This window comes from Haliaeetus leucocephalus, unplaced genomic scaffold (genome assembly GCF_000737465.1).
Source record: "Haliaeetus leucocephalus isolate CR32 unplaced genomic scaffold, Haliaeetus_leucocephalus-4.0 Scaffold351, whole genome shotgun sequence".
NCBI classification, from domain to species: domain Eukaryota; kingdom Metazoa; phylum Chordata; class Aves; order Accipitriformes; family Accipitridae; genus Haliaeetus; species Haliaeetus leucocephalus.
In genome coordinates this window covers 3,961,727-3,974,009 of record NW_010972787.1, presented here as the reverse complement: position 1 = coordinate 3,974,009, position 12,283 = coordinate 3,961,727, and the positions used below count along the sequence as shown (strand labels likewise).

General features: G+C 38.2%; 1 protein-coding gene across 8 annotated transcripts in view; it reads left to right on the top strand.

The window, feature by feature from the left end:
• Window positions 1–12,283, top strand: part of ATP8A2 (ATPase, aminophospholipid transporter, class I, type 8A, member 2) — a 310,653-nt gene that overhangs the window by 185,519 nt on the left and 112,851 nt on the right. For all 8 annotated transcript variants that reach the window (XR_774672.1, XM_010572662.1, XM_010572661.1 and 5 more), the window contains 3 exons: window positions 6,065–6,139; window positions 8,861–8,983; window positions 10,038–10,116. Coding sequence is in view for 7 of the 8 variants with exons in the window: in XM_010572662.1 (XP_010570964.1) it covers window positions 6,065–6,139; window positions 8,861–8,983; window positions 10,038–10,116 (277 nt within the window). In the remaining variant the exon portion in view is untranslated. The remainder of the gene's footprint in view (window positions 1–6,064; window positions 6,140–8,860; window positions 8,984–10,037; window positions 10,117–12,283) is intronic.

Below are 12,283 nucleotides of genomic sequence, written 5' to 3'. Positions count from 1 at the left end.
TGCAGATGTGGTATCTTTCCACGGTATTCAGAACTCCCAGGGCAAGAAACATGATTGCTATCTAATGATAACCACTGAGAAAAAAAAGGAGGGTAGCTAATTCTTATTTAATTTTGAGGTCTTCAGAATTATTCTGAGGATTTAAACTGTAAGAATTGCTAGTCTGTGGAACTGTGGGGTGATGTTCCTCTTGGCCCTCAGGCCCTCTCTCCCTTCTGTTCTGCTCTGTGCTTGCCTCTCCTGTTGAATGCGACCTGTGCTTTGGAGGAAGGATGTCAGCAGTTGATCAGTTAGAGAAGAGGAGCATGGAAACAACATGTATAAGGAAGAAATCAAATTTTCTGCATATGCCTCTTCTATAAGCAGAGAAAGACGAAGCTGATAAAACTGTGCTCTTTAGTATACTGAAATATAAACTGTCTATCTGTAGTCAGCAATAGAAAAAATAACTGCTCAGGCTTAGTTAATAAATTAGTATTTAAGGTCAGGAAATCTCTCTTGTATTGGTTGTTTTGATACCTGTTTATCTGATCAAGCTTTGCAGTAAATGCATAGGGGGTTTTTAATGAGACAAAAGCAGCATGAAACTAAAAATAATTGCTAGCAGTTGGGGAGAAGATGGGAGATGATTTTTAAGCTTAAATGAGCAGTTGTTTGGGGGGCACAAACCTAGAGCAAATGCTTTTCAATTGAAAAACATCAGTCTCTTTTTCAGCAAAGAGTTAATAATGGTGGGGAGAATAAGAGGAGCAAGGGAAATATTCTTTGGCAAATCAAGTGAGTCTCAGGCAGCCATGCCTACCCTGTCAATTCTTATTAATAAAGCTTTTTACCTATACTATAAAATTGGTGCTGTGCATTCTCTAATGAAGGGATTATTTTAAGGCTGTGTGCATTTGGACAGGAGTAAGAGCCTGGCATTGAGAGAGACATCTGTAATGAGAGATTTTTAATCGGGATGCATTATTAATGAACTGCACAGGAGACGCACAAACCTGCTTTATTAGGCAAACTGTAAATGAGCCTATTTGGTAAGGACATGCAAAGTGTGTGTGTGCTGAGAGAGGATATTTTGAAAATTTAACTCATTTCTGAATAGTAAAGGCATCTAGTCTGGCTATAATTGGTGCCTGTGGCAATTGTTGATACCCTGACTACATTAGCTTTCTGTGCCCTTTAGCAGCATTGGGAAAACATTTCTAGTACTCATTAAGCTGTCTATTATCAAGACTTCATAAATATACACATTTAGAATAGATGATTTGCTATCCCAGTGCCTTAGAGCACTTAAATAAATTAGTTCCTGCTATTTCAGGCATTAATGTTGTGGTAATTATGCATGAAGCAATAATGCAATTAAAATTGCCTTCCAACTTGCTCAAGTGGGAATATTTTTTGAAAATAATACTTGATCTTTTCTCAGAAGATACTCTAGAGCAGGTGGATGTGCTGTGTGGCTCAAAATGGCAGCGCGGAACTGTTTTACCTCGAGATCCTCAGTTTGCCTGCAGGTCAAGTCAATATTAACCAAGTATTACCATCTGTTGGCTTTTGTTGACCTCTGGAAGGAGGCAGCAGTCTGATTGCCGCACCCCCTCTGCCTTCTCTAGTGGCGAAGTGCCCACATCACAGCTGGCATCAAGTGTTTCAGCAGTGGGGTTTTTTTATTTAAAGAATACAGCCACACTTCAAGGCAGGAAACATGGGCTACAACGTGTTTGCAACATGTTCCACTTTTTGTGCACAGTATCTCCTGGTTTCAGATCTTTGCAGTATCTGCTATAATAAAGCTCAGCAATATATCAACCCAGACTTCAGCCTTGGGTCTGAATTTCTTTACATTTAATTGGACCTCTTGTTCTTTGGGAGAAAAATATATATATTTTGTAGCTGAGTTACAAATAAGCTTTTCCAGCTTTTTGGCAGTCAGGTAATAGTTAAAGTGAAAAGGTTTCTTTTTTCCAGCCAGAAAGGCAGTTTAATAACTTTTGGGTCCATTTGTTCATAGCAGTACTGGAGTTGAGCCCTGCAAACCCCTGGAGCTTGGCAAGCCAGGCAGACTTGGCAAGTTTTCCTACCAGCTTACCAAGTCTGAGTCAAGCATGGGTTGTTGCAACTTCAAATACATTTAGTACATTTTGTTAACAGGAACATTGAGGTGGAGGGGTTGTTTTGATTTTTTTGTTGTGTGGTTTGTTTTGGGTTTTGTGTTTTGTTTTTTTTTTTTTCTTCCTTTGCTGACCTGAAAGAATACCATACTCTCTCTGCACACAGCTGGTCCTTAAACCATGCATGACAATTTAAGGCTTGTGTTACATTTGAAGTAAGTGTATATTTTACGCAGAGTATCTGATTTACTCTTGACATTAAGATACCGAGGAAGTATATGACATTCTTTCTGTTGATTGGCATTCAATAACGTGAATCTCTGGAAAAGATAACCATAGCTGTTATTTACAGTGCATTGTAACTGTTACAGCTTTTGCCCTCTGTTTGGAGCGTGTGGTGCACGCAGACTTGCATAAGCATTGGGAATGTTCTCACTTCTAATTTTCACCTATATGGATCCTGCCAAAAGAAAAATAGCTCTAATTTGGTTTTTGAAATAGCAGAACATCGAACTTTCTGAATGTTAGTTCTTGCCCATCTAAATCATACCAGCCTTGAAATAAGGAGAAAAATTTTTTGTAGAAAATTCTTTCAGTGTTGAAAGGTGCTGCAGAAGACTAAAGATAGTGGCGCCTAGATACCTATTTACCACAGTCAGACGCATTCCTCTCAATATTCTCTTATAGTAATTGACTAACCTCAAGGTGGTTTTGGCAGGGTCTTTAATGAATTCTGCATCACCCAATTGTGGCAGAGTAGGAACCTTGAATAGAAAGAGTTGGGTTGTTGAGGCAGTATTTTTCACTTGTACTTTGACAGTCTGCTGCTTTGTGAGGCATCTTAATAGCTTTGCTTTTTCCAAGTTTTATATGATTGTATCTTCACTTCATTACTGCTAATACTTTTGTTGGGAAATGTGCATCTAAGACGTTAGCTTTGCCTGGTTTCGGGCTTTTCTTCTAGTCATGGGCCAGCTACAGAAAGTCTGGCTGCTTTGTTTTACCATCTTGATGGAAAATCAGAACAGTCTGTTGCTCGAGGACTAGTTGTGGGAGGCTATGGTTTCAGAAAGCAATGGTTTCCTAAGTAGCATGAGCCAATGTCATAAAAGGCCTCAACATTTGCTACCAAACCTTTGAAGTTTGCTTTGCCCAGTGGGATCTAGAAAACTGAGCAGAGCACAGGCTGAGGTTGCCAGCTAGGCAGACAGGCTTCTGATTTGTGAGCTATTTATGTTTTCTAGGATTGATGCCCTCATTCATAGTTGCAATTAATTGCAAGAAGCCTGGAGATGATAAATGCCTAAAGCATCATTGCTAAGTGTCAGGGAGTATGCTTGTTTAAAGCTCTGTTTCTTCCTAGGAGAAGCAGCCCTCAAGTTCCTTACCTGACAGCCGCAAATTAATTGTGGTTTCTTTTTGGGACCTCAGGCTTTGTGCCGAAGATCTTTCATATCTTTCATTTGAAGAGCTGAGGCGTACAAGTGGTTGAAACTCTCCATGTGTGAGAGTGGTCTGTATGCTACTTTGGGCCATTAATTGAGTGATTAGAGTGAGATTTAGAGAGCAGTGATCATTCAAGGTATCAATACAGTAGAAGTGATGAAAAAAGTTGGGGATGTACAATTGTCCTTTTTCTGGACAGAGCTGGAGAGTTGAACACTTAAATGCTTATTTAATTTCAATTAGTGCATGACCAACAATGTGAAAGAGGAAATTTTTTTAGGAAACTGGAGAAATATTTTGCAGTTTATACTAGGGTGATGCATTTCAACTATATGGAAATAGAATGAAATTGCTGGCCTTTAAGAAAGCTTACAAGGGCATTTCTAAACTACATGCTGCAAGAAGAGCAGCAGGTATAGAAAAGTGCAAACTCAGAATAATGTAGGGTGAAAGTGATAGAAACTCCCTACTAGAAGGAGCAGCTGAAAGTTTAAAAAATTGTAGGAAATAAGTTTAAATAACTGGCCTACTGTGCAAGGCATATCTATAAGCAAATGAGTTGATATCAGTGTCATTGATTCTCGCTTGAACAGTGAGAGTGCATTAGAGTGATGATTCATTTTAAACAAGAGTAGTGATACAACAGATGTAAGAACAGCTGTAGAGGTTCAGAATAAGAGTCCAGCTAACCTGGTCTCTGATCTGCTGTGAACAGTGGTAGTTCTCTGTTAGACTCATCTGCTGTACAGTTTTCCTTTTGTGATTTTTTTTTTCCTAATTGCTTTTTGCATCCACAGCATCGTCTGGCAGGCAGTTCCGTAGATCAACTATGTATTGTGTGAAAACATTTCACTTTTTCTTTTTGTCTAGCCTGTTAATCTAGCACCTTGCAGCAGTGCCTATTTGAACATCTATTTGTTATTCTTGTCAATCTTGTAAATACTTTAATCTTCCCTTAAGTTGCTGATGTCCCATGTTGAAGAGTCCCAGTCTGTTTAGATATTGCATCTATGAAAAAATTTGTAGGTCTTGATGCAGTCTTGTTATCTTCTCTTGTCTTCTTTCCTAATTATATCCGGTTTGGGTGGGAGCAGAGAAGAGATCAGATGACATACGGTTAACTAATTGTTATCTGAAGTGTTTTGCTAGGACACTAATACTGTGCAAGTGAGCCAGAGAATAAATTATGCTGGTAGGAGAGTGCTGCTCTGTATGAGTGACAGAATGGTGTCAGAAAAGGTGCTTGGCAGTGAGTTCCATGGGCTCTGAGGCGGTGAGAAGGGAATAGGCGCCGGCATCACTTGACTGCTCTGCAATACCTAGTGCATCCAGTGCAGTGTGAACTTGTCAACTAAATGCAAGACAAAACATTTTGAAAAGGGAGTGGGGAGGGGGAGCGTTCCCACACACAGTGTTGAATTACTTTTGAATGAAGTGCTGTGGTGCAGTGTTGATTTTAAAAGGGACTACAGCCACAGATTCACAGAAATGCTTTGTTATCTATTAAGTGCAATGATTGACATGCAAACTGTTTCAGGATGCCCTTAAACTGCTGATTATTCTTCCAGTTTCCAGTTTACTTGGGAAAAAATAATTCTTTCCCTTCTTTCTTACAGTCTTTCCTAAGCTTCTTTCAATGCCCATTGACTGAAACTTTGTTCTAACCCAGTAAAGCAGCTCTTGCTTCAAAAAGCTGCTTAAACAAGATAAGAAGTAGTCTCAAGGAAGCTAGGTCCAAGGAAATGCTGAAAAGAGTTTTACCTATGCACTGCAGCTAACAGTGGTTTTCTGGGATTGTGGCATTACAGAATCCCATTAGTTGGAAGGCAGCTTGGAGGCCATCTAGTCCAACTTCTTGCTTAAAGTAGGGTGAACAGTGAATTCAAACCAGGTTGTTCAGGGCTTGCCCAGTTGGGTTTTGTAAACTTGTAAAAGGATGGAGACTCCACAGCCTCTTTGGGCGACCTCTTCCAATGTTTAATTATTAAATTGATAGTTTATTAAAGAGTAATATTTACATCATATGGACAACAAAATCATAATATGATTATTTAACTGATGAGTTGGTATCACTGTAATTCTGGGACTGTAAAAATAGGACGCAAGTGAAGCACAGCGTCCATCAAAACATGCTTACCTTAAAAATTCTGGTCTTTGCCAACCATGATGGAAATGAGGCTGGCTTCTCGCTTCAGGCATGTTAATTTGCCAGCAATAAGGATTTTGAAATAGTTTGAGGCCATTTGTTTTTTTAGAGTAATGATGCAAATACAGCAAATTGCTCCATCACCTGAGTATTTTATTTTAAATAAGCAGTACTCTGGCACTATTTAAAATGTAAGACTTTAGAAGAGAGTAACTGCCTGTCACTGCTGATAATTATTTTTAGAGAATGACAAGCAGCTGTCTCCAGATAGTGGTCTCTGTTCCACATCCTTCTCCTCTGCTGTAAATGGAAACATGTACTGCAGTAGTAATCTAAAGCTTCTTGTAACTTGTCTTTGTTTCAGCTTTGGTTTGCTTTCGTTAATGGATTTTCTGGGCAGATCTTATTTGAGCGGTGGTGCATTGGTCTGTATAATGTGGTAAGTGCTACATGTTTTGACTTGATAGTGCTTGGGACTTCTATGTTATTTTGCTGTCCCATTTCTCACAGGTAACTGTCTTGGATGTATGTCGGGAAAGGTGAGTTCATTTGTAAAATCCATTTTGGATCCATTCTGAGGTAGGAAAAAAATAATTCATTTTGGATAGTGTTTTGATCGCAGAAATAGATTTCAGAAAATGCCTTGGAAATACACGTTTGGCCTAATATAACTTCCATAAAACTCTGCACCTTTTAGATGGGAATTTAATTTCTTCTTTGAAAGCATATTCAGTCTTTTATACTGAATATTTTGCTGACTGTTCATGTTCAAAATAGATACAGAGTCTTAATCTTTGAGTTTTGGTTTGGCTTTTTTTCCTCAAACCCTGTAACAGATGCTCAGAGAAGTGTCATGCAGATGTTTTGGGTTGACCTATGCTACGTTAAGTACAGAACGGGAAGTAGCATCGCTGTGTCGCCAGCATTTTTTCACTTGAACCAAGAGCAGGATGTGTCAGTCCAGGAGTGATTTCTGATTTTCACTGCACTCTGCAGAGTCCCACACTGTGCCACGTGACTTCATCACTTGAATCAGTAATATTATTTAATCAATAATATTGAAGTCTAGAGGATCTCTGGGACCAAGTTCCATAGCATACCATAGACCTGTGCTGGTGTTTTCAATGGTGTTACCTTTGTAATGTTACTGATGAGTGGCCTGGTGTCTGGATTTCTAAGCCATTAGGACGCTTTGTCAGTGTTGAAAAATCCTTTGCATTTCTATTCGAAGGGAGGAAGTTTAATTTTTTTTTTTCTTTAAGGCGACTTATTCCAAATATATGGTAATACAGAAAAAGCCAGCAAATTATCTCTATCACTGAGTGGTATTAATAGAAACACTTAACTTCTGTCACATTAATCTTAAAAATGATGGCACAAACCCTCATATTCCGTAAGATTTCATATTCTCTGTGGAAGATACTTATTCAGGGATTTTCCACTCCCTTGATTCTCTTCACCCTAATTTCCTGACTGTTACTCAGTTTGTGTCATTTGTGTTTAGATATTTGCATCTATTATCTTTAAACTGATTTGATGGATCTATCTACCTTACATAAAGCTCATGGATGAAACTCATCTTCTAGAATCAGTGATGTAGAAACTAACCCTTGTTTTATAAGGTCGGTATTTTCTAAAATTAGAACTGGCCGCATGGACTCATGAAGAATCAAGTGCTAGTGGGATATTAGGGACTTCCACAATTTGAAGGAGTTAGATTTTTAAGTGGATTTAGCTCTGTCATTCTCTTCTCTGCTGATTAACCCCTTTATTTCATTAGTAGTCTCACTAAAATATTAAGTATAGGAAACCATCAGAGCGTTGTAATTCCTGCTTTTGCACTGGTTCATACTGGAGGTTTACCTTCATAAACAAAACCACTAGAAGATTTATTCAAGTGAGTGTAAATGCCCCTATAAGCATGGGAAACCTGGGGAAGTACCTTTAAAGCTGTATGAGAACATGCCCTTTTTTGAAGTGTGTTGGACCAGTGGTCTTAGTTTCAGTTCCCCACCCCTAGCCTGCTGCTGTTTTAACCATCTGGTTTATCACTTCATGAGCAAAAGCAGCACGTTCCCCATTGGATCTAGGGATGTAATTAATGATTCTCACTAGTCTCTAGTCCTTTGTGTTGCTCTTTTTTCTACTCCCTGACTGCCACTCGCTGCTGGTGGGAACCACAGCCCAACTTTTGCAAACATGCCTACGTGCTAGGAACAGTCGTAACTTCAAGCTGCTTCTTAACTTCAAGAACACTTCTCAAACTGTTAAAAATACATGTTTGTATAGGATTAGAAATGATTTTTCTGATATAAACTGTTGATGTAAAAGGAAGTGAATGAAGTTTAGCGTTCAGGCATGCACACTGGTATTTTCACTCTGTGCCTGCGCTGCAGACTGCAAGAAACATGGATACCCAAGCTGGCTTTAAATGAGCTGCCTCAGATCCTGGAAACACTTTAAGAGCAGCAATGTGGGACTCGGCAGAGGCTAATTTACTCTGCTTCTGGCAAAGTGTCCTGCTGCCTCTCCTGGAGAGCTTCCGAAGCTTGGTCATCTAAGTGTCTACCCATAGCACAGACACATACTGCAGTTAATTTCTTCCTATCAGTTCATGCCTGCCTGGAGAATCCCCAAAGTACCATAATACAGAATGGCCTTGTCTTTCAGTGATTTTTCTTTTTTTTTTAATGTGATTTCCACATTTGCATTGTCTGTAAACTTAGCTTTGGTTAAGCATATTACATATTTAATTATGGCTACAACTGCAGGTATATTTGAACCCATTCCCACAAGGCTTTTTTGAAAAAGGACGTGTTGTCTTTCCTTTGTAGTCTGATGTGTTTTACCCTCGCTAGATTAGCTGGTACATCAGAAGCTAATGACACTTAACTTCTTGGGTTTAAGCTAATTGGTTAATAGTCCGAATTTTCTTTCATGTTTCTTTTGTTCATAAGTCAATATTTGAGAGTTATGAATTGCTGAAATTCATGTTTGGACTTGTTTGGAGATTGGAAAATTATGTCAAATAACATGCTAGTTGGTAATATGTCTTCACTGAAGCCTGTGGGAATTTTGCTATTGTCTAGATACTGAAATATTATCTGAGATCCACTTAAAAGTAATAGCTGCTTTTAATTAGTATTTGCTTTCCTTGCAGATTTTCACAGCGCTGCCACCCTTTACTCTGGGAATTTTTGAACGATCGTGTACTCAAGATAGTATGCTTAGATTTCCACAGTTATACAAAATTACTCAAAATGCAGATGGGTTCAACACAAGGGTAAGGAAAAGTCTGTTTCTTTAAGAATAACCATATGCATTCTGATTTTCCAGGTCTTTCTCTTTTAGAAAATAACTTATTCCCCACTGTTACTTCTGCTTTATGCTAGCCACTGAGATTAAGATTGTTCTGCCTCCCCATTCTTTTCAAGGGATTAAATTTTTTATTTAAAAAAAAGTCCTTTTTTTTTAAATAAGGATTTTCTGCTATGGCTTCAACTGAAACTGGTCCTGAAATATCCATAAATTTCAATTCAAAATAAGATTTGTATCAGAGTATGACTTTTCAATTCACAACTACTGGTAAGTGGTGAGTTTACCACTTTAACAGGAACTAGATAACATCACCTGGATTTTATTTAATATACAAATTGTCATAATGCTCTCTACTAGAGGGCTTTTTCACAAATAGTATAGCTCTATTCCCATAGTTCTTTTGGAAGATAAAATTTGAATTGGTTTATTTGGACCTTGAGTTTTGAAGAACACATTTCGCTTTGTTTTGCTATTTAAAGCCGGAAAATGCCATCATTCGCAATTCTGTTGTTATTCCATAACAGGCACATCTAAATGTACTTCTGAATCGAGGAAGCTGTACGATTGATTTGTTTAGAGAGGAAATTGTAGAGTACGTAAAGCTCTAGTTTGTGCAAAACAGCATTATCTGTAAGTGAAACATTGTGAAGCACAATGTATTTGCCCGTTAAAAGAAAATAAAACATGTCATAGTACTGATGAATCTTTTAATATAATTCTTTGAGGTAATTAAAGAAGGGTGACTCCATCTGTTTGCTGTATTTTGATAAAGATCTTAAATTGCAAGCATGCTTGCCTGTTATATTTTAAGTTGTTAGAATAAAACCATCCAACTCGACCAGTGTTTTCTTGTGAAAGAGCAGAAATTGTAGGAGCAAATAGGTCCTGCAGACGTTTAGGTATTTCACTTCAGGACAAACATTGTGTGACTTTTAACTACACAATGAGATGTTTGTTAGGAGTTAGAGAGAGGTCAAGAGTTTTGGACTTCACTGACAACTTGGTTTGTTTTCCCTCAGGTTTTCTGGGGTCACTGCATCAATGCCCTGATCCATTCCATCATTCTCTTCTGGTTTCCACTGAAAGTGCTGGAGCATGGTAAAGGCTTCATTATTTCTTCCATCAGTAACTGATGTTCAGTCTCAGAGAGCCAGTGTGTTTGCAGAACAGGAGGTCGTGACAAGTCCCAAGAAAATAATGCTGACAGACAGCTCAATAGGCTGTAGCTGCTGAACTTGGCTAGTTATCTAGTGGCTTTCAGAACTTATTCTAATTTAACATAATTATTGTTCATATAGTGAGTTTAACACGTGAAAAATTAAACCGCTGCTTTGCCAAAAAGTCTTACTCGAATAGTGAATAATGTTCTGTAAAATGCCCTTTTTTTTTTTTTTGGTAGTGGGTTGAGATCTAAACTTTTTACTGTATAATGTACTTACAGCAGCTGTATTACAACCATTTGCTTTATATCTTGTTGGACCTTTCCCATTCCATAACACAGTACTGTAAAATGTAGGATAAAATAGAGACATTTCACTACTGTTGAAGTCTGTGGAAAAAATTAATTGGCTAGAATGGAAGTAGACCAGATCAAGAGTCAGAGATATTAGGGAAATGAGACTTTTTCTTGTACAAATTAGTCTTATTAAATCTTGCTTTCCATGAAAGGTAATGCAACTACATGGTATTTCAGGGAACAGTAAATCCCATGTGGTTCCTACCTAGCTTTGCAATATAGTTGTGTGGGCAGGAAGAACCATGGGAAATCTGTTCTTTTACTGTTGTAAGAAATAGGACTAGATCAGATGAGGAATTTTGGGGCAGGGGCGAATAGTATTTATCTAAAATAATGAATTTTTCAAAACTGGAACTCCTTCCTGGAAAACACGAATTTCAGAACAACTTTCTCAGCTCCAGGATGGGTTAATTGGGGAGGAGGTGAAAGGAAATGGAAAGGGAGAGAAGATGAATGCTCACATCAGAGGCATGATGTTAAAGATACTTCTGGGAGGCAGGTTCATGTTCCTCTACCTGACTAAAGTGTCAGTATCGTATCCGCAGTGGTGGCTTTACATGCTGTCTGATGGACAAGACAAGAAAGGGACTTCCCTTTTCTCCGTATGTGGGCTGGGAGCTCGGTTCAGTTTTGGGGAGAGGGTTTTCATGGTTGATTGGTTTTTGTTTTGATTTGAGGGGTTTTGTTGTTCTGTTTCACATAAAAATATCTATGTGAAATGTTAATCTCGACTAGCTCTTCTTTAAATCCCACTTCAGAAATTTTAGGCTGATGTCTGTAGTGGTTACAGTTAAAGAAAAATACAGGTTTTGTTTTAGTCTTCCATAAATGTTTTTCTAACTAATTTCTAAATAGATAATGTAATATTAATTTCAACAATTAAAATAAGACTGGAATACTCACCTGCTTAAATGGTAACTTACTGAGTTCCTTTGAATAGGTTGCTTAGTTTGCTTTCTGAAGAGGAATGAATGTTGAATTTTCAAGTTTCTTTGTCTTTCCAAGGGGAAAAAGGGATTTCAGTGCTAGAGACAAAAATGCACCATTCACATTGGGATGTTTTTTAACCTCTCAAGTTCCTTAGAATGTGAAGTGCATATAGTCTATGAATGGGCACTTGTATGGCTTTAGAAATGAATGTTCACTGAGCGTCCTGCTGTTCTCATTAACAGAAATATCATTCCTTTCAGGACTGCTTAGCCTCCCAAAGTGGAAGGTCGTGGAAACCACTGGAAAAAGGCATTAACTTAATGCAGTAAAATGTACCTTTAAAAAAATTGAGATTTACACCAAAATTATTCAATTATTTAAATATGCACTGTGTTGTTGCACTAGAACAATATATTAGCAAAGTCATTAGGTCAGTTTATTCTAGATCTATCAAAACCAATATGTATTTAGGCATGCCTTTTTCTTAATAAACTGAGACTGCTGGCATCAGCAGGGTTCACTGGACATGGAAGGCTCAATTCTCTGGTGCTCTTCACCTTTTTCATTGACACTAGAGGAAAGAGCAAGTGAAGTGACTGTTAAAACTTGATGTGTATTTGTGAATGATGTGGTAAATGCCTGAAGCCACAGAGTACCGGGGAGGAGTTGGGCTGATAGAGATGCCAGCGGCTAGAAACAAACCAGTTCCTAACCAAGCTGTCTCAGGCTTTAGCTCCTGTTGCAATGTTAGTGACTAGTCTATCTGGTGCTGTTTCTTAGTAGTTGGGGTTTCAAAGAGAAAAGAAAGCAGGGATATAG